Genomic DNA, 27,846 nt, shown 5'->3' with positions numbered 1-27,846 from the left:
TTCCAAACTCAGTTCTCGAAGGCCGAATATCCGGCATGTTTTGGAGGTTTCTGTCCTCCTACCACACCTGATTCAAGTGATCAGCTCATCAGCAAGCTTAGCGGAAGCCTGACAACAAACCTGATCATTTGAATCAGCTGCATTGGATGACGGAAACATCAAAAACATGCAGGATAGGTGGCCCTCAAGGACCGGGTTTGGACATGCCTGGTCTAACTCGTTCAGCTCTACTGAGGCTTTCAGCACTCATCGCTTCAGACAGGGAAGAGTAATGACCCTCGGAACACTTTTGTTTTGAAGTTCCTCCCGGAAGCAAGCATTGGTCAACGATCTGCTGCTTATCATCTTTACCTTCAGACGTGAGCAGCATTTGATGTAAACGACGCAATTGACACAATGGACCACTTACTAAAGCCATTCTATCTTGGGCAAGAACAAATGAGGTCAAGTCAGTTGATGTCTCAAGTCAGGGTCTGTGATAAGTCCCAAGTCAACTTTTTTTTTTTTTTTTACCTGCAATGTCTGGTTTCCATAAAGGCATAAGAACAATAAGGTCTTTGGCCACCCCTGTGCCTGGGGGAACATTTTGGTATGTGTGATTTTTTTCTGTCATTTTTATATTTATGCAGTATTTATTTGTTTTATTTACCACGAGTCCTAGTTCAAATACAGCTGGCTCCGTCCTTCTCGTGTGGATTTTGCATGTTCTCCCCAAGCACCCGTGTGAGTTCTATACAAGCTCTCCGGCTTCCTCCCACATTCCAAAAACATGCAAGGCAGGTGTTTTGGACATACTAAATTGTCCTTAGGTGTGATTGGGTGTGTGAATGGTTGTACGTCTCTGTGTGCCCTGTGATTGGCTGGCAACCAGTCCAGTGTGTCCCCCGTCTACTGGCTGAAGTCAGCAGGGTTAGGCACCAGCAAGCCGGCAGTCCTTGTGAGGATAAGTGACTCTATAAAAGGATGGATGTATATATATGTAAATTTGTATCATCTTTTTTTCGTGAAACTTGGACTACATAGTATGAAAGAAAATGGCCAATCCCTCACTGAGATTCTGTGTCACCCTGGCCACCTGACAGAAAAAAATTCTAGTTAAGACCCAGATATATTTAAATAATTAGAAATGGTAATGCATTGCATTGCGGAAATACTAATCGTTAATTATTTATTATTATCCAATTCACCAACAAACAAAAACTTTTTTAAACTAAACTCCAAGTAAGTATAGCTTGTTAGTTGAAAACAAAGACAGATGCCAGCCAGAAATTGTCGATAGTTAGTTTAGTTATGTAGGTTTGTTGTGCTGTCACCAATCAGCAGAGCGTGATGAGAATACATAAATAAATAATACATTTATAACTGAAATAGTGTGAATCTGGACTTGACATTTGAACATGGGTGAGTTAGTTATATTGTTATTGCTTTGCAATATGTCAAGCGTTATTATACCGTGCATTTTGTGTCACGAAAACACCACCTCACTGACACTGTTTTGTAGTTGTCCACCAAGAGCATGAGGATGCAAAAAAAATCATTATGGTGAGCGAACTAGAAGTTAACTTGGAACTCTGAAGTGTGAGGCGAATGAGCTAACCACTCTACCACCATAATGCCCTAGTCTGGAACTAGGCGAAGAACAAAGTGTTTTCATTTTCATCTGCATTATCTGTTATTTCATTTTCATCTGCATTATCTGTTACATCATTTTAGGAGTAACTGGGAGTTCAGGGTTTTGTTTAATGATACATCGACATAGTCACTGTGGCCGGGGGCTCAAACCCATAATCCCTTGGTTGGGAGACGACCACTTTACCACTGAGCCATGCCATTCCCCTAGCGGTGATCCTCCTCAGTATGGATCTCACTAGATGACACTGTAGAATTAGAGTGCTCCTTTTGGCCCTTGTCAGATTGAGCATTTTGGACCATTAAAATGACCTGTTGTGTTACTATTTTGCTCTACTGTAGTGTGCAGAGTGCCAGAGCCAATGTAGCTGTCTTTAGGTGACAGGCAGGCTACACGTTGAACTGGTTGCCAGTCACTTACAAGGGTCTGTAACAATAAGGATTTCCATGAAGGCGCTTTTTTATTTTTTATAGTCCTGAATCACCAAAGTCTCAAAGGGCTTCACAGGTGAAAAGAAATCATACAGAGACTTCTTTTCATCATTAATAGACAACTGCACCCCTGATCAAAGCTCCAAGAAGGGGAAGGAAAAACTCAAAAACTCCAATTTGGGGAAAATAAGACCCCTTCAGAAGGGACCAGGTGGTAGGAGCCCCCTTCCAGGCTTAACAGGTTGAAGTGGATGCTGAGTGGACAAAACACTAATGAATCTAGATAAACACATTGTTCCATATTAGGCCAGAAATTTCTAGTGCAAAGATCTCTCGACAGCAGGCGAAGCCACCGGGCAGGATCCTCCCCACATCCATCCCAACAAAAACGGGGCACATAAGGAGGACCAGCTCATAACCCGTGATGGTCGATCAACGCAGGGCTGAATGGCAGCGTTCAAATCATCTCTCATCATCTAGCCCCCTCTAGCAGGAATAAAATATATATGTCGCTTGAGGAAAAAATTTAAAATACATAAAATACAAAACACTGGTGCAAATGCTGTTTTCAGATCTCAGTGTGGGCATTACATTAGTAGGACTGTCCACGTACATTTTGGTGACAATTGATTGTAGTTTTGTGCTGTTAGGCAGCGTTAGCTTTTTCATGCTCATGTTGTGAGGCTGTCCTGTTTGAGATTCTACCTCTGTGTCCTTGGCTCTTATTAGTTACAAAGATGTGCATAGCCTATTTACAGACATGTCATGCCATGTTACATAACGCCACACAAACCCTTGCAGGTTCACTTTGAGCACTTTTGTCAAACACTGTGTAGGCCAACATACCTAACAATCATTTTCATATTAGACCAAATCACACCATTGTTTCTTTATGTTTGTTATGTCTTTTGTCATGTGATAAAGAACTCAACAATCGTATTCCATGACATAGAATATCCACTATAACAAAATAAAATGAAATCTGGGAACGGATGGGGCAACTATCAGTAAAATGGGAAAAAAAGAAAATTTGAATGTCCTTGCTAACCCCAATTTGCTCTGTAAAAAAAATGTGTGTTGGCAGTTTTCTTATCTTTGGAGGTAAATGGCAATGCTCATAAACAAAGAAGATAATATTCACCTCTCAACGTATGGAATGTTCTTTGGAAACCAAAGTCCTAGTTACACTTATGGTCCACAACATGATGAGCGCAATAATGTAAAAGTTGTTTAAGAATAACAATGATGTACTGAGATTTTTCAAATATTTTGCTTTCACACTGTATAATAATGGTCAGTGTGGTTGTAATTTGCAGTGGTGTTTAAAATGTTATTTTTGCAATTAGTCAAACATAAAAGTAAAACATATTGGGAACACCTCTCATAATAATGCAGTACAATAATACATCACAAATTACAACCATAACAAATCGAAAGTGAGCATTATTACCTGAATAAAAGAAGAACATTTGATACAACTGTTGTATTGCACACTATTACATTGTGAAAGTGGTATTTATGGTTGTGGCTGGTTGGTGCACCAAACTACCATTACTTACTAAGTAAAAGTGTTTTCACAGGCAATAATTCGACTCTATTTCACCTTTATTACATTGATATTACTCTGGTTATTTGAGTTCATTTAAATGACCTGGCTTTGCCCAATTTCTTCTTCAAGCAACAAACAGTGACACTTCAAAGACAGCCTGAATATTATAGCAGAATCGACCTCAACAGATGTGACATTACAAAAACATGATCACAAGATCAGTGTTGCTTACAGCTGAAATAATTTCACCTGCTGGTTTTAGAACAGTTCATGATTCTGAAATCAGCTGAAACAATAAAGTGAACTCTGAGCTAGAGACCGATCAAGAGGTGGATTTGCTGAATAAATAATTATTAGCTTCAGGAAATCATTTAACACCTGTCTATCCTTTTTGTGGTCCCGATAAAACAAGTTGGTTAAAATGCAAGGTTAGCACCAAAAAAAAAAAAAAAAATATATATATATATATATATATATATATATATATATATATATATATATATATATATATATATATATATATATATATATATATATTGTTGAATACTGTGAATGCGTGGTGTTCATCATTTGTTTTTTGCAGCAGCATTATGAAATAAGCAATTTGGAGCATCGAGGTCCTCTTGATAACAATTATGGCAGTTATCTAGACAGACTGGATAACTGTGAATGCCAAATCGATGAAATGCACCGCGTACCATCTCAAAGGTTGCTGTTCCAGATAAAAGCCATTCCTCTGACAAGCCCTTTTTCGTCTTGGTCAGCAGCTCTGAAGTCAGCAGCTGATATGTAAATCATGCTTATCAGAAATGTCTGTACAATGTTGTACAGTGACAGTGCAATCAGGAGGTTTGCACTCAGTCACAGATCCCGTAGCAATGAGTTTTGCATGACAACTCTTGATTCATCTTATAATCAATAAGTATATCCTTTAATGGTACGTCCTTTAATGGTAGTCTACCATTTATGCACTTGAGCAACCCATCTCCAAACTTCAAAACATGCCACGTGCAGGGCAGGGTCCTATAGTGTAAGACGTCAAGCTACTTTTGAAGGCTTCCAAATTTCAAACGTTACAATATGAAAGATTCACCCATATTTTGTTGTTGTTAGGGGTAATGGAATAAAAATGTAATGCTGCTTTGTTCCTTGGGCTCCTTATATATTATTCATCTAAATAGAAGAAGTGGTTGGTATGTGGGACAATCACTGCTATACAACATTTTTCATTTGTATTTGATGTCACTATTATAATTGAATTCCAATTGATTTTTGTGTTTTTCCGTTGCTGCACTGATATAACTAATTTTACTGGTTTTATTGACATAATTATGTGGGAGATACAGTACATTCAGTATTGGCCTATGTCATTAACCAAGCGTGGTTCTTCGCTCGGAGGCAATACATAATTTTCAAATATGTACTGTTGTGGATTTAATTGGTGTCAAACAAACTTATAACACCAGGGTTCAGTGGAGTTCTGCCTACTCATATGATATTTGGTGTCAAGCTCAGCTTTGACCATCAATGGTGATCATCATTGTTATAACATTTTGCATCTTTACAACTTTGCATTAACTCCTTTGTGACGACAGCAGACATAAAAATGAAGAAAAGAAAGACTTTGACATGAAAATGACACAGGAGTGGCACTTGCCAAGGTGAAGCCACATATTTCTCTACTTGTTCATCACTCAACTGCAAATATTTCTTGATAATACCTCTTGAGATTCATTAAGTGTTTTTTTCACTATTTTTTTTTCTTGTTTGAACACAGCTCTTTTTTCATGTTATATGTTGCTTTTTTGTACTAAATACAGGTGCCATTTCTGAATTTGAAAAAAAACAACTCTTTTTTTTTTTTTATTATTCCAATTATCAACTGCATTAATTTTTTGATGACAGTTGTTCACATACCGCTCATTACATTACATTACATTACATTACATTACATTACACTGCCCCAACATGCAACCATTCAACTGATACATTTACATTGAAAAATGAAGACGCATTTAAAACAATGCTAAACAATTCAAATATTCAATATCAAAAATTCAGACGTTTGGATAGCTGACCTGTAATAGACTGATCGTTCCAACAATGTCTAACTAATGTCACATTTATGTGACCAAAACACTGGCATGTTAGATAATATGAATAATATGATTTCATTTCATTATCACACATTTATGTAAATCTGTTTTGATAATATTATCTTAAAACTGTCCTTAAATAATATTGAGTTACAATCATTACTAGACGCAAAATTTTTTGTGTAATTACTTGCGACTCAATTTTAATAGGCATAAAACTACTAGGCACGCTTCCTTGAACTGAATTACATGAAGCCACCATGACAAAGTCCACTAGTGTTAGAACAACAAACAGCTGCATGGCACACACCACTCTTTGACCTATTAATCAAACTTGCACTCTTCCACGCGCAAGCACAACCCCCCCAACACACACACACACACACACACACACACACGTGTAAGTACGCATACACATACACAGAAATACTGTACAGACGCTTTTAACACAAACGTTTTCGCTTCCACACACAAGCCTAAAATCCGAGCTATGTCTACAGAAGTGATTTTTTTTTTTTTTTTTAATCTCGCTGTATGCTATATGCAGCCTGATACTGTGTGTGAAAGTGTGCACAAACACACAAGCAGGTTCGGGCACGTTACTTCAAAACTGTAATTTGTAATGCATTACTTATTACTTATTAAGAAACAGTGAATTCCAAAATTTCAATGTTAATTTTCAAATTCAAGTTCAGTCGGCTAGGTTAGGGACATTCATTTCAAAAATAGATGATTGCGGTGCGGCTAATATTAGCAGCTAGCCTACATCATCGCTATTGTGTTTAACGTACTGTTTAAAACGAGGTTTTGTATCGTTCATCTTGATACACATTGACCAGAAATATTTATAGATAATAGCAACTTTACAGTGAAAATTAGTTTTATTTTACCTTGCCATTATTGCTGGTTATGACATGAATCTCGCTGAAAAGGCTTTGAAATGCTGTGTAAAATGGCAGCATATCTTCTACGTACAACATTCTCCACCATGAGACTCCTAACCTCTTGAGATTGAAGTGGCATCCCTGAGCGAGAATAATGATCATTTTGCCTAATTTGTTTTATCCCCAATCACAACCCTCTGCATGTTTTCTTTTCGCTAACGCTCTGCTCTAAATAGTTTGTCAAATTACTGGCGCTATTTTGCAAAGTGGACAACTTTTTAGGTTTCCCACATAAACTGCTCTCAACTATTTACTTCTTCTTGTCCTCTGATGAACTGAAAGTAATGGTCGTATGTCCCTCTTGTGTACGTATGTCCATATTCAACCTGCTGATGCACTCATCTCTGCTGTGGTTAATACTAATTACAGAAAGTAAACATTGTGTCCCAGACACTTACAAAATGCGTTAAACATTTGCTGTTATTAGCTGGATATTTTTGTGAGTTTTAATCATTGCGTTTTTGTTAATTACACATTATCTTATGTATGTTCGTAGAAAAGTGTATGTCTGAACAGTGCAAACAAAATAGCTGATCCGACTTGTACAAATAGGTACCTGAACTTTCACCTTCTTTTTGATATGAGTAATATTTGCTTGTCCTGTGTTATAGTGTACACCTCAACACTTAAATTCAAGTTGGTCCGGTGTTATAAAGATTTACATTCATGTCAAAGTGTCATCATTTATCTGCGTGGTACATCTATTACTTATCACTTCATAGTTTGTTAATAATAAGAGCCATTTACTAATGGTGCTACATTCTCTCTGCTAATTAAAAAAATATATCAATCTTTTCCTCTAGAAGCGTGTGTGCACGCTGAGTGATCGCTCAACAGGTGATCATTGAACTATCAACTTGGTCCCCTGCCTGGGGAGATGGCCGGGGGTGAGGTCCACTTCCACGGAGACACACAGCTCCCACATCCCGCCCCCACCCACTCCCGAGCAACGTTTCATCCCATATCTGAGCACTATATAAGGTCTGCTCCTTCTCAACTTGTTAGTCTCTTCAAGAACTCCACCAGGTAAGGCAAGCTGTAGCTGCAACTGGGACTTGGGGATGTAGAACCAGGACATGTGTCGAAAGAAAATATTGGCCAGTTGGACAGATTGGACAGGCTTTCTGTTCTTTGCAAAATTTTGTTGCGTACTTTTTGTGAATCTCCTCTTTTTTTAAAAAAATAAACTAGTCAAAATGGTAGAGGTTTAAAGGCTAATTGTGTGATTGTGGCTGATTCAAATGCCTTGATTTATCCTAGCGAGTCATCTAAATCTACCAGAAATGTACAATTTCTCAACAATCCACATTACATGTTCGTGTAAATTGTTGGGCCAACTCAGTTTGGTTGCACTCTGATGCTTTATTGATTAAGATTATAAAAACAGTATTCAAGAATTTTAGCTTCTTTCTGGTGTTTAATCAATGAATCATTAACATCAAGACCAGCTCTGTGACAATAGTATGTACACAATATAATCAATCGCACTTGTTTTTTCGCTTTAGACCTCCATCATGAAGTTTGTTGCTCTCGTTGTCACCTTGCTGCTGGCTGTTGGTGAGTACTTGTCTAATTTCACCTATGGTCGTGGAAACCCACTGACTGAGCATTCTGGACTCTTTCCCCGTTTCCTCTAACAAGGTTTCATTTTGGTACTCATCCCTGTGCATATGTTTTCCTGCATAGGCTCTCAGGCTGCTTCTCTGCAGGCTGATGCGCCCTCCCAACTAGAACATGTCCGGGCTATGGCGGACGTGTATCTGAATCAAATAAAAGAGGGTGTCAAGAGAGCTCTCGACCAACTCGATGAAACAGAGTACAAAGCGTTGAAGTAAGGCAACTTCAATGATGTCTCATACATATATATATATATATATATATATATATATATATATATATATATATATACATGTTTTGTTTTTTACTTTTTCTGTTTGTACGCAGACCAGCAGTGATTTCACGCATTGACGACATGCACACTCAGCTCAAAAGTCTGCAGGCTTCTGTTTCTCCCATGACCGACAGTGTGGTTGCTACACTAACCGACGTCACTCAGGGTTTGAGAGATAGCATTAAGGCGGATATTGCCGAACTTGAGCCCATGGGGAATAATCTGCTTGAGGTAGTTAACAAGCACATTGAAGATTACCGTACAATTGTGCAGCCCGTGCTCACAGAGTACAACGAAAAGCATGAGGCTGAAATGAAAGCTCTGAGAGCCAAGCTAGAACCCGTTATGGCAGAGCTGAGAGGTAAGATTGAAACCAACTTTGAGGAGACCAAGAGTAAGCTCGAACCCATAGTTAATACCATGCGTACCAAGTTTTCTGAGCGTCTGGAGGAACTGAAAACAATGCTCTCACCTTATGTGGAGGAATATAAAGAGCAGTTGAAAAACGCCTACAGCCAAGCACAAAACATCAATACAGACGACCTCAATGCCATGAGAGAAAAGATTGCACCATTAGTTGAAGAAATCAAGAACAAATTCACTGAAATCTTTGCAGTGCTCTCTGCACAATTCACTAAAGCATAAGAAGCATAATGTTGCTGACCGTATACATACTTAGCACATGCATGCTTTCGTTGTCACAAACCAAGGCCAGACTGACCTTTTTTGTGTATTCATTGTAACTGGCTTTTCACAACCAGATTTGTGATGATGCTTGTCTCATGGGAACTGCTCTGACAACTGAATAAACATCTGAGTGTTTATGAAACCTTTTGTTCTATTGCCTGGTCGTATCCAATTGCGCTGGTAAAAGACAATTGCATAAACATCTTAACTGTTCATGAAATAATTATTGATATCCGTCGTAAAGATGCTTCATTTAGCATCAAACGCACTGATTTTTTTTCTCAAATAATGTAAAAAAAAAAAAGATTGAAAAGTCTAAAAGTTAATGCAAGGGAATTTATTCACTATGTAAAAGAATCACACATTATGAAATTATTATTTAATTTTATATCAAATCATGCGCCAACAATCATTAGAACCCCTGGTGTTAATATATTATCCAACCACCTTCTGCCAACAAAACACATCTAAGCTTCTTCTATGCTGTTCCACAAGATGGAAGAATACAGAAGGAACTAGCTTCAACCTTTCCTTTTGATATAATCGCTTTAAATCATCCAGTCTTTGACATTATGGGACTACTGTATTCTGTGACAGTATCCCATAAATTACTGTATGAAGTGTAAAAATAAACTGATGAACTGAAAAATAAACTACAGTAATTTGGACACTGGATGGCTCCCACGTCATGACATACATGAGGGAGGAAATGAAATACTCCAGAAGGAGCTGGTATGTCCCGTCAAATATGGAAGCACGACGTGCTAACTGCTGTGCTGGTTATAAAATGAATTAAAAAATAAATAGAAGACTGGTTGTTTGTAATACAACGCGGACCAAAGCCCATCGTGAATCTCGGTGACCAAAGCATTTTACCTGCGCTGAGCAGTGGCGCAACATAGCTAGATGCCAATGCTAACGTGAACACTAGTGTAGTGTTTCACTTACTTTCACAAGGGTGGCAGCTGGCCACTCCCACTTGTAGCATTTCTTGTAAAAGCAAGGATTTTCATCTATTGATTATGGACAATTATTTTATTTATTTTTTTTAACTTCATAAAATCATCTTTCTGGCCCCAGTAAACCTCCTTGTGGGCCGATCCGGCCCTGGGGCTACATGTCTGACATCACTGGTCTAATTATTCTAATAATGGTTTTACGTTTTACCGTTTCTTGAGCATCAATATGAATATCAAAATATCAAAAATCCCTGTGCTCGGCGTATTGTACCCTACTGTCTCATCTCTACTTTCTTTCATAATGCTAGTGTAAAAAATGTAATATTATGTCCTCTTTGCATAAGGTCATGCAGAGAGTCTGCTGAGAGGTCACTGTTGATCACAAAGCATTGACCTGTGATTAATGAGCTGATAATTTCACACTAGGACCTGGGTTATTGACAAAACTAAGAATGTTCTTTATGAGGGTAAGCACACCCCAGGCTGAAAACCTTCATCACCACCAAATTGGCATCTGTGCACATGACCATACACACACACGCGCGCGCACACGCACACGCACACACGCATGAAAACAATGAACCAAACCCAGATTTCACCAGTTATCTCACTCGGTTTTAAAGAATTCATGACCATCCAATCAGTGGGGTGATGAAACTCAACTCTGAGAACATCCTCAATGAGAATAGAAAACAATTTGTTTCAGACTTCATCTGTCCACACAAAGTAACTATAAGCTAATTTTAAAGTTAATAATGTGTCAGCATATAGGCTTTGGGCTAAATCAATCACAAGGCTTTTAAATAACTTTGCTTGTGTGATGTGTTGCCAAAATGTGTGTTTCATTTGCAGTCTCCTAATGACAGCTCTTGGGGCCACATGCATGTATGCAGCTGTGACTGGTGCATGTCAGTAGCCTTATGTGGACTATAATGGATGAGGAAGGCATTGTGGTCCCCAGTGAGAGCCACAAGATATAAAACCTGCTTGCCCTCCTGATGCTCCCACCATTCTTTCACAAATGTTGTGATATGTATTTGTGGCTCTGGACCTGGAGAGAAATTACCATTTTTCATCTAATGCTGCTTTGCGTTGGAAGTGCTGCGTTTGCCGCCTGCTGCTCTTAACGAAAAGAAGGGAGCTGCTACGATTGGATCACAAAAAGAAAAACTTATAACAAATACACGGTATATAATACAGACCCTAAACTGCACAAGAATGTCATTGCAGACAAGGAGCGGTAAGTATGAAAAAACAACAACAACAACAACAAAGAAAAAATATTTTTATGTGATGATGATCATTTTCTCTTCAGGTTCACCATTGTCTCAAAACTGTAAATTACCTTTGATGTGCTGCACAAATGGCCCGTCGCTCTCGGGCATCAAGGTCCCGACAGTCAATAAGGTCAGAGTTCAACTGGAGATGCATGCACTTTGGCAACGGTTTGATGAGCTAGGCACCGAAATGATAGTCACCAAAGCTGGAAGGTAACAGCCTAAACTCTCACTTTTTTGCTTCTGCTTTAAATCCCGTGATGTCTTTTCTATTCAACAATGGCAGGAGGATGTTTCCAACATTCCAGGTGCGAATATCAGGAATGGATCCTGCTGCTGAATATGTTTTGCTCATGGACTTCATTCCTGTTGACGATAAAAGATACAGGTAAATCTCACCAAGAATTATCCATGGATATTACACAATAATGATTAAATCATGAACATCGTGCTTTAGATTGCAATGTCTAAGCGTGTGCGTGTTTGTGTTTCAGATACGCGTTCCACAGCTCTTCCTGGTTGGTGGCAGGTCGAGCAGATATTGCGGCTCCGAGCCGAATGCACTTCCACCCGGACTCGCCAGCTCGCGGAGCCCAGTGGATGAAGCAGACTGTGTCTTTTGACACGCTCAAGCTGACCAACAACCTGCTTGATGATAATGGACATGTTAGTTTTTGTCACAGTATCTACAAAGATCTTGATTCAAGCCTTCGTAGATGATGTTTCTCTCCTTTCCACCTCCAGATGATACTGAATTCCATGCATCGCTACCAGCCGCGCTTCCATGTTGTATATGTGGATACAGAGCCCAACAGCCATTTAAATGCACACCGAAACTTTTGCTCCTTCTCCTTCCTTGAGACACGCTTCATGGCAGTCACTGCCTATCAGAACCACAGGGTAGGGAAGTCAAAACAGCTTTGAAATGAAACACTTTTCAGGGTTGCTGGTTGCTCGTTTGCTCTCTATTACTGATCTATCTTTCTGCCAGATCACTCAGCTGAAGATAGCCAGCAATCCATTTGCCAAAGGCTTCAGAACAACAGACACACAGGATTGGTTGGTGATAGCGTGTGTTTAATCCAAAGTAGTTTGCCTCATGAATAACATGTCATGAATAACATGTCAATGTCTTATGTAAACACAGGGGAAACGTTTCTAAGCCTCTTGGAGTATGGTATCCACCAGAGGACAAGACTGAGCGCAATGTTGCAAACACTTTAAGGGAAAGGGGCTCAAAAGAGGCAACGGGTAAGTGGAATAATGATTTCTATGTACTGTATCAGGGTGTTGTTTTTCCTATTGTAATACAGTATTAGATCATAATGCGCTGCAGTTAATTTTGCGTCCTGGTGCTTTCATGGCTAAGTTAATAATTAATGAATGATTTAGTTGGTAATATACTCATTCAATCTGAAATACATACTTTTCCTTTTTTTTTGCTTTATTTTATTTAACAGTCCAGTCTTTCAGTTCCGAGTACTTGTTCATATTTCTTTTTTCCCAAGGGTTTGTCCAAAGGAGTGTTTAAAAATGTTGTTGCTAAATTAATTAACTATTAAAATAATCACTTTCAGGATATACATACAAAAGTAATAAATGCCTTTCCACACCAAAGTGCCTTAAGTAATACATTCATTTAAAGGCCCTATAACATGATATTTTACTGTTTCCACAGTGGACTGTAGGCATATAAATTACTTGTGACGAATTGGCAGTTTAATTTCTGATTAAATATGAGTTTTATGGAACCAATGTTTCTAACGAGGAAGTAAAGTACCTTGTTTGCCCTGAAGGGTGCCTCCTTCCACATACTGCGTTGCGCCGCTGCTCCTGTGCGCTGCGTACCACCACCACAACGACGACGCACACCCCACCCACTGCATACGTCTCCACTCCGGCGCTCACATTATAGAGTCCCAGGAAGGTCATACTCTGCTTGCTCGGGAATTACCAACTTGCGAGAGTAAAAAAATGAATAAAAGTTTTCTAAACTCCCGGAAACAAACAAAGCTCCATTTGTCGAAAGTACGCATGGGTAACATTTCATTGCATGCTTCATTTACAATAGGTGAGTAAATGAAGTACTCGTTTTAATTAAGTGAATTTTATTAAGTGAATTGATAGACTCGTGACTCAAACAGTAATATATATTTTTACTGTATATATGTTACAGCGCTAATTAACAGGAGGAAAGTGTTTTCTTTTTTTTTGTCTCAACACCAATAGAAGGCACATAGCAGTCACTTTTGGCTCCATCCAGTCAATCAGCAAAGGAGAAGACAATTTTGTTGATATGGAGTGCTTTTTCTTTGTAAAACTGCATGGAGGTCACATCCTTTTTCCTGTTTGGTGCTTTTTAAACTGTGGAATTGCATTAAGTTGCGCAAAAACGACGCAACACGGTGGATACACAGTACTGTATGTGGAACATTTTTCATTCATTAACATGGCTGTGTAGTGCTGCACATGACGCAGCGCAGCAAGGCGGAGTCGCAACACAGTATGTAGAATCCATATACCGATACCGAGTGGTTGCCTTGCCCCACCCATGTACGTTATGGGGGAAACAATGCTGACAGGTAGCCATGCACCATTCATATGTACATCCATCATCTCGACTGGTGAGCTTGTGGCTCATGGAGACAATCCGTGTGAATCCGGGGCTAAAAACAAATGTTTTACTCACATTAAAACAAAATCAATACACAGCTCTCATTAACATGCGTTCCTCAAATTATATCAATCCTCATGGGAACTCACTATTCATAACCGTAGTTCCTCCCGTGGGTGAATTATTTACGACTGATGTTTGGGAGCACACAGCCGGACAATCAAACACACATTTTGGCCACCTTAGCATTTCTACAGTAAAACATTGTGATAAATAACTGAAACGTTCCTGTTTACTTGGCCAACTTTATTCAAAATCTCTTCTCCTCAGCACCACAACCAGAATGAAACAAAAACACGTGGAGAAGTTCGGTGCATATTTTCTCTTGTACAGGCAGTAGGTGGAGGTGTAGGGGAGGCACGGATTGCTCCTGTCTTGCTCCTGTTGTCATAAGATCAAGTCGAGCCGTTTTCATCTACACGGGTGGTCGGAGAGCATAGAATTAGCAAAGAATACTTAGAAGTGCATGAGTGAAGGAAACTTACAATTTGTGTTTATTGTGATAAATCAACTTAGGAACACGGTTAAAAGTTCCAAAAAGTTGACTTTTCATGTTATGGTCCATTTATTGTAAAATAATTGAATGCCTAAGAATACCTGATTTAGTATATGAAATAAAATGTTGTTTATTATTGTACTCTTAGTATCTGCATTCAATTACTTGAGTACTCTAAAAACTCTTAGTAATTGATTACTTTTGTCATTAAGTATGTAAAGTGATTCATTACTATATTACAGTATCTAATTCACTAATCACATAATTATTCAGAATTCACCAGCCATTTTAAAGCCATCCTGTAGACCAAAGGTGTCCCACTCCGGTCCTCGAGGGCCGCTATCCTGCATGTTCTCAGGTTTTCGCACGCCAACACACCTGATTCAAATGATTACCTTATCAGCAAGCTTTGCGCGAGCTTCAGAATGATTCTAATCATTTGAATCAGGTGTGTTTTAGAGAGACTGTTCTAAGACTGTTCAAAAACATGCAGGATACCATCCCTCCAGGACTGGACTTCCACACCTATGCTATAGATCATCCTTTAGCCCAGAGCTTGGGAAAAAAATGGGCTTGAATGTCTGAACTCTTAAAAAAAACTTAAAACAATGTCTTTGTGATTGTATGGTTAATTGCTTACAAAAATGAATATTTCCTGCATTTTTAGCACAGGATATGGTCTCACAAATGATGGAGCCGAGCGGACAGTTTTGTCACTTCTCCGATGCAGCAGTAGCAAGCAATGATGGAAACACTGCTTTTGGAACTCCAGCTCCGCTCCTCAACTGCTTACTGCCTTACTGGGACAGTGCTGGATCATCTCAGAGCAACAACATGTAGTAGAGCAGAAGAAATGCAATGACTGTTGTTGTGAGTTGGACCTTTGGCTATATTCTGCAAAATGAGAATTAAGCTTTATTGTGTGATCCTAATTCTGTGACAAGTAATGGGAGCTAGCCAAAGTACAAATACAACTGTACTTTTTTCAGGAATCTGCCATTTTTATGAGCATTGATTTTTCTGATTACTTGTTATTTTGACATCCTACATTTGAAAACACACATCTGTACTTTTTCGGGCTTTGTCAAACTAGGCTCAATATTTTTCCATCATGGTTCAGATATTGACTTCTTGAAAATCACTGTTTTCCATATCCACTGCGTTCCTGAAGAAAATTGTTTGATGCTGTAAGTTACAGGAATGTCTGGTGGCAAATGCAACAGATGTAGCTTCTCGAGTTCAGATAGTTTTATTGTATAATGCGGGAAAAAAATGTATACACAATGGATGTTTTCAATTCAGCATTTTTGTCACTCAGCCCATGTTGGCAAAGCTATGGGAAAATCTGTCTAAAACATGCAATGCAATGTGATTTTTATTACTACCTTAATGAGGCTTATCTAAGTAAATAAAAGAAGGAAACTATTTGTGTGTAGAGAAGCTTGTTTGAATTGGTCAAGTTGTCAAAATACATAATATATTATATTTTGTAATATACAATATTTCACATATCAAAACTTTTGTTTACTTTTGCCACCCCATATCAGCTGAGATAGGCTCTAGCATGGGTCAAATTAATGAGATTCTTAATTGCTGTCCACATGAAGGCTCTGTCAATAAAAAACAGAAAAATAGCAATATATACAAAGTCTAAAATAAAGCAAAATAAAACAACATGCAAGTGACAGATGTAAACCATAAATAAGCAGTTTATTCACATATACATACAAATAATGTGCATGGTAGATATGTACATATATTTATAAGTAATGCACAAGGAATGAGCAATATAAAAAGTGAGAAAGTCAGGAAAGGGGTCCATGCACTTGGCACTGTCACGGGATAAGCGCTGTAGAAAATCAGTAGATAGATGGATGATGGATGGATAATAACGTTTGTGACTAGTTATGGATGTGGAATCTTTTTACATATTTGTGGATGGAAATAAGCATTTGTAAATACTACTTTGCTACAATAATAGTGACCTCATAACATTTAAATAGACAATCACACGTTCAGATATAAGGATGGTGTGGCGAGACAAAGAAACCACATGTTGCTGTGCTAGTATACGTCTTTACTGTTGCATTACCCGACGTGTAGTAGGCCGGTCGAGGGATGCCACGACCTTGTGGGACGTCTGCGGTGATTCCTCGCACCACCTCAATAAGCTGAAACCACGCGGCCGGATCGCTCTGCCAGAACGCAGGCACGACGGCAGCCGATTGCGATTGTTGGGGCGATGTGGCCGAGGAAGACACCTCTTCAACAGCTTGCTGAAACATTCTGACGTCCGGGATCACCCATGTGGCAAGATGACTTCTTCAACAGCCTGCCGAAATAGTCTAATGTCTGGGGTCACCAATGTGGCAAGGTGACCCGTCCGGGATCACCCATTATAACGTGTGGGGTCACCAATGAGGCAGGACGAGGAAACCTCATGTCGCTGTGCTAGTGTACTTCTTTACTCTTCGCGTGACATCACAAAACTGTACAACACTGTCCAAATCAGCAAAGAGAAATCCAACAGGTTAAAAGGATCAAAGGTTCATTGAAACTTGACTACTGGGTGAGAGACATGGCCCGCCAATAAGTTAATTTTTTTTTCAATAAACACATAATTTTTTTGTTGTTCATGTTTTTGTATTTACAGTTTCATTCCCGCTTTTAAGCTCATATCCCCCGATAAGCTCATATCAGCTGAGTTTTATTTTGAAATGTCTTTTTATTTTGAAATTTTTTGCAGGAAGCGAGTACCCTTTTTCCCAGCAAATAATGACGGTGGGACTCAAGAGCCCGAAAGATGCAGTAGGTAGGGCGGATGGAGGAAGACCGGGAGGTGACTGGAGGGAGTTGACTGGAGGGAGGCGAGCGAGATGAACGGTGCGGGGCGCGGATGCAGATGCGAGTGCGACAACCCGACGGAAAGCCTCCTTGTCATCCCTGCGTTCGCTCGTCCGACGCTGCGATTAGAGAAAAAACCACAGGCCTTCGTTTGTTGCTCCCCATAACGCCGAGTGTTGCCTGAAGATGGTATCCGGCGTTAATTATTAATTTATAGCGTCAAGAAGGAAGATTTTCCTCTCCGTTTTCAATATTTTGTCAGTACACCTAGGTGGAGCACGGTGAACTGTGTTATGGGTTTAGCCGTCATCTTAGCACCGTCGCCACCTCCACGCTCCCGTGTCGCCGTAAACTGAATGTCAAATTGAGCGGAAACAAGCCATCATCTCATCTCAAGTGACGGCGGCGCTGTGTTCCATCATGGAGTCGCCGAGAGCACAAGCTCGCTGGCTGACTGCGTTGCTGGCGTGGACCGTACTGTGTCAGCTAGGCGGCGGCCAGGCGACGCCGGACGCCTCGGGCCTGCCTGGAGCTATTCGCTTGCCTCTGAGCCAAGGAGCTCGCAGAGAATCACCTCCGCCGCTTCAGCCTGATCACACGAGGAAGCTGAATGCTCGCCGGCGGAGAGGAGTGACAGTCAGCGGCATCAATTTCGTGGACATGATCGACAACCTGCGGGGAAAGTCCGGACAGGGATACTACGTGCAGATGGCCGTGGGATCTCCTCCGCAAAAGGTAGCGCGAAATCCAATTTGTTTTCGGTCAGGTACCTGGCTGCTCAAGCACAGGCAGTGTGTACATCGAGTCAGCATAAACGGTGAGAGTAATTTCCCTTAGTACAAAAAAAAACAAGAAAAACATTCACGCCCAGGGCTGGACTGACACAAAAAAAGATCAGCCCTGGCGTTTTGATTTGGACAGATGTGGGTAGATGAAAAAAAAGTGCTGTCAAAAAATTTAAATATAAATAAGGAGTTTTATTAACTGATTCAGCACCATATATAATATACTTGTCAATTACATGTTTTTTTTTTCTACAAGGATGGGCAGGGGACTATGATTCTAGTCCACAGTAAAAATCTAATGAGGAAACAACTTTACTGATGCAGAAGCACCAGTAGATGGCAAAAATTACCATTTTCGATACGGCATCAATACCATTTGAGAGTTCACTGGGAGAAACGGCTGGATTTTGATGATCAAAACATGAAAAAGGAAGAGTCCATGCTTTCATTGTTTAGATTCAGTGTACGGATAATTATTGAACACAATATTGTGTAGGTTTTGAAACTGTCAAAATTTTATAGCAGCGAATTATTTCATCAATAACTTTATTTAGTTGATCTAATTGACTCTCGACATTAGTATCTTTGTTGCTATTGTTAGCTTTGGCTGGCGTCGCAATTGGATGCTTTGCATTAATGTGGTCCGCTAATCTTGAGGTGCCTCTGTGGTAAGGCAGCTCCTATTTGCAAAGAATGCATTTCACTCAATCCTTGATCAAAGGCACCGGTGGAGCTTTTTTTTAAAATTTTAGTTACATTTAACAATCCTCAGACAGACAACTTTTAGTAATTATCAGCATAAAGCATAAAGTTAGAGATTAAAAATGAGACGAATGCAATTTCAAAAAAAATATGCTTCAACCATCCAACCATTATCTGTAGCCACTTACCGTCTCTAGGGTCGCTGGCTTGCTGTTGCCTATCCCAGTAGTCTTTGAGAAGGAGGTGAGGGACACCCTGGACTGGTTGCCAGCAGGACACATAATGATGAACAACCATTCATGCATGCAATCACACCCAAGGACCTTTTAGACCATAGGTGTCAAATGTACAGCCTGCGGGCCAGATCCAGCTCTCGAAGTTGATCCTCGCCCGCAAGGTTATTTCAATCCACTGTCCATAATATTTTTACACCCTAACTTTCAGTCCTCCTCTGCCGTCTTCCCTGTGAGTGGACAACAAACTAGACATCGACCGATATGGGTTTTTCAGGACCGATACTGATTACCAGTAGTTAGCCGATAACCAATATTTGGAGCAGATATTCATTTGCAGTAAAAGTGTAAAACTTGGCGTAAAAAAATATTTATGCAAACACTGTAAATGCATAAAGCATTTTTATTGAACCAGACAAATACAAAATAATAGCTCCACAAGTGTCTGATCTTCCTAGACTCAGAAACATCTCTTATACTGTAAAATTGAATTCAATCAGTAGCTCTCTCGCTTCGTCGTGCTACCAGACAGAAAACAGTGGAGGTAAAATCTGTCGATTGCCCCAATTTTAACATTACTTCTGTCTTCTCCATTCAAGCTGAACATTCTGGTGGATACAGGAAGCAGTAACTTTGCTGTTGGAGCAGCTGCACATCCATTCCTGCGTAGATACTACCGTCGCTCACTGTGAGTATAGTCATAATCAGCAGTAGAAATATACAATTTCTTGCATCAAATCAAATTTAGGCTTCTGCCTTAGGCTCCTCCAATTCATGAATATATTATACGCTACTGGGCTTGGCCATTGAGCCTCATAATTAAATCTCAGATTTCTTAAAAAATCAGACTAATCTATTGTCAATGGGCGTCATTCATAAATGCATGCAAATGCTTTGAAATGTTCTTAGTCTGTCCACAAGTGGAGTAAAATTTGTAAAATCGCTGTTGGATTCTTGACCCATGCTTAGTTCCCAATTTGTTTTGCACCACCATTATGGACCAGTGCAACCAATGTAATCAAAGCATGCCACAGCGGGCAAGTGACGTAATAATCGCACAAAGTAACCAATTGATACTTTAACTTCTTTCCAATACATTTAAGAACCATTTTTTTATTAAATATTATCAATTTGATTGTCCTCAATAAACATAATGGTGTTTTATTTACTCAAATATTAAAAAAAAAATGAAATAAGAATATTTTAAAGCTGTAATGTTGATTCGACGATACAGAGATATTTTTGCTCATGGTTTTTATACTGTCTGAAGAATAAAAGAATAACAAATTAAATTGATTTCTGGAGATATACACAAATTAAAAAATAATCTGAAATGTTTTAATCACTCAGCCCCACAGCTGTCTTTATTTTGTTTTATTGTATGTGCTGATTAATTTCATGCGCATGATTTACTTGGATAAATGACATGAATATTACTGTCCTTTCACAGCTCGACCTCATATCGTGATCTCGGGAGAAGCGTGTATGTTCCTTATACCCAGGGTCGATGGGAAGGCGAGTTGGGTACGGATCTGGTTTCTGTTCCTCACGGCCCTAATGCCACGCTCCGTGCCAACATTGCTGCAATCACCCAATCTGATCGCTTTTTCATCAATGGATCCAACTGGGAAGGAATCCTTGGACTGGCTTATGCTGATATAGCACGGGTATGTGCACTGATTGTTGATTTTTCTCAATGTTCAATGAAATTGAACCTTGGCACCAGTATTTGACAAAATAAAAACATTGAATTTTCAAAGTTTTCAGATGAACCCCTCAACATTTGAAATACAATAAGTGAAATCCCTAGATGTTCTTTATTCGTCATGTACACACCTCATATTTGACTCCTCATGTTTCATGAAAAATGATATGAAAGCACTTTTTAAAGGCTATACTAAACTCTAAACAATATTTGGGGGGGGGGCTAATAAACTATATAAATGGATGACTACTAGTGCCGGCCACATGGCCAGGTCATTATTTTGAAATGACAGTGTCTAACATTTAGACCATTGTTCAAATTGAAAACAGACTATAAATTTCAAGATGTAAATAAATGTGTCCTATCCAACCAACATATTTCCTGATATGTATTCGTAGGTCTAGTCATCACTATTGCAATTAAATGGGGAGTGTCGTGCAAATGGGGGCAGTGAAGTTTATTTTAGCTACAGAAAGCGAAGGAGGAAAACTTTTGCTAGCATAATTCAAATCACATTTTGGATGTCAGTTTGTATCTTGTGTGCAGTCGAGGGAATTTACGCTTTGTATGTCCATTGAGGAAAAAAAAAGAATATAACAATAAAGGAAAGTAAGAAGAAAATTATAGTGACAACTATGTCTGCATTTACGGGTCAGATTTTTTTATCTGAAATGCACATTTTATTTTGAGAGACAGATTATACATTCATCCATTTTCCATAGCTGCTTATCCTCATTAGGGAGACTGGCTTGCATGTGCCTATCCCAGCAGTCTCCAGGTTGTAGGCGGGAGACACCCTAGACTGGGTGCCAGCCAATCGCAAGACACACAGTGACAAAACACTATTCACGCACCCAATCACATCTAAGAAAAATTTAGAGTGTCCAATACACTTGCCATGCCATTAAATTGCCAAAAATGTTATTGATGTTGTGGAAGAAGCTCACTACAGTAAGCTAAGAAAAAGTAAAATGTCTTCAATTACAACAGTGAGCTTGTCAGCCGTAGCTACAGTACATTAGCCCTTGTTTATAACGTTATAAAAACAAAACAAAAAGGCAGTCAAGATCACAATTTTCCTGCTCCCTTGAAATAAATAATGTATTTCAAATGTATACTAAACCTACGCAAAAAAAAGTTGTGATCTTTCTTCAAGTTGTCATCTTTCCTCAGCCTGATGAAAGATTGGAGCCGTTCTTTGATTCCCTGGTTCGCCAGACACCTGTCCCCAACCTCTTCTCTCTGCAGCTATGTGGTGCTGGTTTTACCCAAAACTACTCTCTAGGCAGTGCCACTGTTGGTGGAACTATGGTAAGACACACGCATTGATACAAACAGTATACTACCGTATTTTCCCCACTATAAGGCGCACCTAAAGCCTTCAAATTTCTCAAAAGTTGACAGTGTGCCTTATAATCAGGTGCGCCTTATGCAGCACACAAACTGCGAGTTTATTTTGGGGGGGGGTGAAAAAAAGAAAATAACTTAATTGCCATGTAAATTCTTCTTCTAATTTCTTTTTTTACCTCTGCATTTCAGTTATGAATGTATTTTTTGCCATTAAAATGCCATTTTTAAAATTTTTGTCTGCTAGATATGCTCCAATTTTGAAGGAATTCATATGAGGCCAAGGCGGCTTTTTGTAAATGAATGCGCGGTTTTATAAAATAAATCAAAAACTGTAAACAAACAAACAAAACTATGTATTTTAAGGTTTTTGGTTGCAATTTGATTTAAAAAACATGTTTAATATTTATTTGAATCATAATATTTATAGTCTTGATGTAATCAAGAGTTATTTTTTCCCCATTTTTCAGACAGAACTAAAATAAAACGGTTGTTTATTCATTTTCGTTTTACGAGAACGCTTATATCCTATTAATATAGTTTGACTGACTTATCTGATTGTTTAGTTGACATTCCCTTTAGCGCAACTCCATCTAGTGGATGCATAAAGCAACGCAGCCACAACTGTAGCTTCTATTCTATGCGCCTTATAATGTATCGTGTCTTATATATGAAAATAGTTTTAAAATAGGCCATTCATTGAAGGTGCGCCTTATTGTGCGGAGAATACGGTATCCAGAGACACAATCATGATCAACAAAATATGTTTGCCCTGTAGATCATTGGGGGAATAGATACATCGCTCTATGTGGGAGAGCTTTGGTATACTCCCATTCGTAGGGAGTGGTACTATGAGGTCATTATTGTGCGTATCGAGGTGAATGGACAAGACCTCAACATGGATTGCAAAGAGGTAAGATGTGATGCATGTTTGGTGATAAAAGTCAGGATCAACGTGCTTTGTGGTGAGTTGCTAATTGCGCAAGCTATGATTGGTTATTTCTCTGTCTATCTTTTACAGTACAACTATGATAAGAGCATTGTTGACAGTGGCACCACCAACCTTCGACTACCTAGAAAAGTCTTCCAAGCTGCTGTCAAGGCTATTGAAGCAGCTTCCTCTGTCAGTCCCCAATTATTGTATTTGTCTATTGGTGTCAAATTGAACATAAAAACTGATAGATGACCTGACCTACATGATGAATTCAGCTGGTTTTATGAATGGTAAAATGCCAGGTCTGTCATACAATATGAGACAGTAATGGGTCAAATTGAAAACACTGGCTTTCAGGTCATTGCTGGGTTGTTAATTTTTTTGTTATTTCTGCTTCTCTCCTGTACTTACACAGCTATATATTGATTGCTCTCATTTCCTGGCCTGTATTTCAGACGGAACAGTTTCCATCTGGGTTCTGGCTAGGCGAGCAGCTGGTGTGTTGGCAGGCCGGCACGACTCCCTGGAACATCTTCCCAGTCATTTCGCTCTATCTGATGAGTGAAAACCATAATCAGTCTTTTAGAATCTCCATCCTGCCCCAGGTAAATACACAAAATATTTGCAGCATCCTAAGAGGAAGTTAAAGCAACTGATTAGGGCTGTCACTAAGGCATCTTTTAAGAATTGATTATCCTATCGATTGTTCCATTGTTTGCTCTGGTAATCGCCCCACCTTACATCCTACTGCACACCCTGCGTGTGCGTGCGTGTGTGTAGGTGTGTGTGTGTGTGTATGTGTGTGTGTGTGTGTGTGTGTGTGTGTGTGAGAGAGAGAGAGAGAGAGAGAGAGATCTTAGAAAACCTTACAATACAATATCACACAAAAAATTCTGAGAAAACCCCTCAACTCCCCTCAACTGTTTTTTTTTTAAGACAAATTGTGTTAGTGTTACAGATCAAAAGACTGGTATTACTACGCATATTACTGCTTTCATGAAAGGCACTATTGGGGCATTTTTTAAAGTGAAATTTCCCATTCATGGGACCAACAACTCACTTGTTCTTCCGTTTTCATGTGTTTTTTCCACTTCTGAATTTGCCCTCCTACCCACAAACGTTAGGCTATCAGTTTATGTCAATCACAGTGACAGCGAATCTGTGCCAATTCCCAACAACTCAAGCTTAAGAAGCCCGCTGCATAAAAATGCATTTTATCATAATACTGAAAGTATGAGATTAAAAGTTAGATTAATGTGATTAAAAAACATGAAGCTTTAACTATGGCTGTATGTAATCGATATCAATATCGACAAGACACAAATGACACTCCTCATTTCAAAGTGAACATTTTTATCATTTGCTTAATATACTGTAAATGTGTTTACTGCACTACACTGTTAACTGTGGCTTAGTAGATGTTTCACCTAATAGATCGTTTGCCTTTTTTTCCACACAGCAATACCTGCGGCCAGTTGAAGATGTAGCTTCTGTGCAGGAAGACTGCTATAAGTTTGCTGTGTCCCCATCTAGCACTGGCACAGTTATGGGGGCAGTTATCATGGAAGGCTTCTATGTGGTGTTTGATCGAGACAAGAGCCGGATCGGTTTTGCTGTCAGCACGTGCCATGGTGAGTAAGACATGATGGAGTAATGTGGAGGTGAGGGCTCAATGTATTGTTAATTGGGTTGTCTTTGCGAGAAATTAAAATTGGTTTTACATTCTGTAAGATTTAGGTGCAGTTATTATGTAAAAATAAAAATGTGCTCAGTAAAGAAGCATATAATTTTACCGTCATTGTATAACCATCTATTCTCTTCTCCTAATCACATCCCACCCAATTCTACCCTTTTCAGTGCATGATGAGTTTCGCACAGCCTCTGTGGAAGGCCCGTTTTACGGTATTGACCTGGAGGACTGTGGCTACAATATCCCCCAGACAGACGAGTCCACTCTTATGACTATAGCCTATATCATGGCAGGTATCTGTGCTCTATTCATGCTGCCATTGTGTCTCATGGTGTGCCAGTGGCGCTTTGCTCGCTGCCTTCACCCACAGGGTGACTTCTCTGATGACATATCACTTCTTAAGTGAGCTAGTCAACTAGAGGACAAAGGGAACCTCATATGGGGCCCTCACATAGGAACCATAAAAAGGAATGAAATTTGTACAGTGCGAGAATTAAAATATTTTTCAGCAATATAAACTGGAAAACAGATGCAGATAGTAAGTAAATTCACGACACACTAATACCTTGCTTTTGGTACCTGGACTGGTCCATGGTATGGCTCGTTGTTATGGCGATGCTAAGAGAAACCGCTGCGCTATTGCTTGTTAACTGGAGGCCGTTTGTGTAGCACAGCAAAATGTTGATGTGGCAAAGCAAAAATAATTGAAGACGTATTTGTGAGAAAATGAAAACACTTGAAAGATATGTGTCCGGGGATAAGGCACGTGCCCGCGATGGTTGGTCTTGTACAGGGGTCTCAATTGAGGCCATTTGGGGCTCACAGGACAGTATTTTGTGCCCACTACAATGTATGTTAGTGTGACACCTATGTTTTTTTTATGTTACTTCTTTTTGTTTTCTTTTGAACCACCGTTGGACTCAACAGCTTTTGACAAAATGTTATTCTGAAGTTACAACACATGGAAGGAAAAGATGTACTGTCACCAAGTCCCATTCATGACATTTTCAAAACCTACCATAAGACAAAGTTTGACTACAACAGCAAATGTGCTCAAAAGTAACAGATGCAGAGACCATTGCTTAGGCTCCATGTTATGTATCAACTGCACAGAAAAAGTTGTTATACTCAAAAAAATCAGACACACTTAATCAGTCAATAGTCATGACTTGTCATGCTAATGTGTATGCAAAGTACTACAGAAATGGGAGAGAAAACTGGTTCAGTAACTTTGTTCTGAAGCACTGTTAATGTTTTGAATTGTGAATAATAAGGATTCGATTACCGGTAGTTGTACATCTTTATTGAATGCTTGAACTCATATTTTGTGGAACACTGTACTTGATGCGTCCCCCTCATCAGTTGAGTTTGAGACCTCTGATAGACCAATTTCATGCAGGCTATAATGCAGATCAGCCTTATATAAACAGAATATGAAAAGGTATCTATAAAGGACACAAATTGCTTATCCTCAATATCTGTTCCTTATTGACTTGCAATATATATATATATATATATATATATATATATATATATATATATATATATATATATATATAATATTGCAAGTCACACACACACACACACACACACACACACACACACACACCGTATTTTCCGGACTATAAGCCGTACAGGTATATAAGCTGCAGCAGCAAAAATCGAGCAAAAAAAAAAAAAAATTGTCACGTATAAGCTGCACCAAACTGAGCTGCAGGTAATAACATCAGATATTTATGCAGAAATATGGTATAGGAAGTTTGTCCTTTTTTTTTTAATTGCCTGTCAACAGCAACATCCTCTCATCAACAGATTGAACATGCCTGCATGTTAAATCCCAACATATTTATCGAGTTAAATTGCAGTTAAAACTCTATCTATAGTGCTCAAATCACGAGGAAAAAAATTGTGGCTTATAGTTCCAAAAATTCTGTGTTTTAATATATATATATATATATATATATATATATATATATATATATATATATATATATATATATATATATATATATATATATATATATATTTACGTGTGTGTGTGTGTGTGTGTATTTTTTTTTAAACCAAGAGAAAACTACTAGAGGTTCACACATTGAATTTACCTAAATGTTTACAGAGTCTGGGAAGCCATAGTTGACCTTGTATGCTATGGCATATGGCATGATTAACTGTGTGTGATTTTGATGTGTTTTTAGATTTACTGTTAGTTGCTTATAATGAAAAGGATTGAGATGTGAGCATGTCTGCGTTTGTATGTGTGCTGGCGTAATCATGAAAAGTATTCAGACAGATTAAATTAATTAAAGTACTGAACATTATATAATGACATCTATAAAATTACACTATATCAGAAGTACCACCAAAGAATTCTTTAATGTGTCAAGCTTAAAAAGTCTTATTTTATCACCTTGTAATCTGTTTTGCTTGAAACTACTGAACACTGTCAGTAGCTATTTGATGTCACTTACATTTGATGTCTAATCTTAAGTGTATCTATTGTACATACATTTTTTTTGACAGATTTTCAATTTGTGCTGAAAATCAGCACATTTTGTCATTGTTGCAGCTTGCAAAGAAAGTCTGAATCATTGCACATCATCAATACAATATCCTAAGCGTTACGCACCTAAACCCTACAAGGGCTTCAAATTCATGACACAAACAGCTCAACTCAATGCTGAATGACTTTTAAGTGGCCCTGAAACAGGTCAAAACATTTTATTCGTATGTCATCCCCTGGCATACTGTTGTTCTAATTAAGTACATATTGTCATATTTAGTTTTTTTATTTTATTTTTTTGCACTAAAAGAAATGTATGTACTACTAAGACCAAGACATATGCAAATATTTCAAATGAATATAAAAAGTACTGGAAGTAATCATATTTTAAAGTCCTGTGGTATCTTTACCCAAATAAATTTAAACCTGAATATGTGTCACCTCTTTTTGTGTCTACTTGCAATTGTATTTT

At 38.8% G+C, this 27,846-nt stretch overlaps 3 protein-coding genes across 3 annotated transcripts; all 3 read left to right on the top strand.

Annotated features, from left to right (window-relative positions):
- Window positions 1-7,593: 7,593 nt before the first annotated feature.
- apoa1b (apolipoprotein A1b) lies at window positions 7,594-9,370 on the top strand. The gene is made up of 4 exons (XM_088427946.1): window positions 7,594-7,676; window positions 8,156-8,207; window positions 8,337-8,481; window positions 8,595-9,370. The coding sequence occupies exons 2-4, from the start codon at window positions 8,165-8,167 to the stop codon at window positions 9,184-9,186; spliced, it is 780 nt and encodes a 259-aa protein (XP_088284072.1). The 5' UTR covers window positions 7,594-7,676; window positions 8,156-8,164; the 3' UTR covers window positions 9,187-9,370.
- Window positions 9,371-11,591: 2,221 nt separating this feature from the next.
- On the top strand, window positions 11,592-15,474 carry LOC148416072 (T-box transcription factor TBX1). Its single transcript, XM_088427834.1, has 10 exons — window positions 11,592-11,677; window positions 11,751-11,852; window positions 11,959-12,130; window positions 12,209-12,364; window positions 12,456-12,523; window positions 12,612-12,751; window positions 12,989-12,999; window positions 14,680-14,697; window positions 14,947-14,959; window positions 15,302-15,474. The coding sequence occupies exons 1-10, from the start codon at window positions 11,613-11,615 to the stop codon at window positions 15,472-15,474; spliced, it is 918 nt and encodes a 305-aa protein (XP_088283960.1). The 5' UTR covers window positions 11,592-11,612.
- Window positions 15,475-17,387: 1,913 nt separating this feature from the next.
- Window positions 17,388-27,805, top strand: bace1 (beta-secretase 1). The gene is made up of 9 exons (XM_088428056.1): window positions 17,388-18,213; window positions 19,798-19,886; window positions 20,649-20,865; window positions 22,077-22,214; window positions 23,029-23,163; window positions 23,272-23,373; window positions 23,640-23,789; window positions 24,644-24,815; window positions 25,042-27,805. The coding sequence occupies exons 1-9, from the start codon at window positions 17,899-17,901 to the stop codon at window positions 25,278-25,280; spliced, it is 1,557 nt and encodes a 518-aa protein (XP_088284182.1). The 5' UTR covers window positions 17,388-17,898; the 3' UTR covers window positions 25,281-27,805.
- The last annotated feature ends 41 nt before the right edge of the window (window positions 27,806-27,846 follow it).

This window comes from Hippichthys cyanospilos, chromosome 11 (assembly GCF_059441005.1).
Source record: "Hippichthys cyanospilos isolate Australia breed blue-spotted pipefish chromosome 11, RoL_Hcya_1.0, whole genome shotgun sequence".
Taxonomy (NCBI): domain Eukaryota; kingdom Metazoa; phylum Chordata; class Actinopteri; order Syngnathiformes; family Syngnathidae; genus Hippichthys; species Hippichthys cyanospilos.
This window is presented reverse-complemented; position numbering and strand designations above follow the sequence as displayed.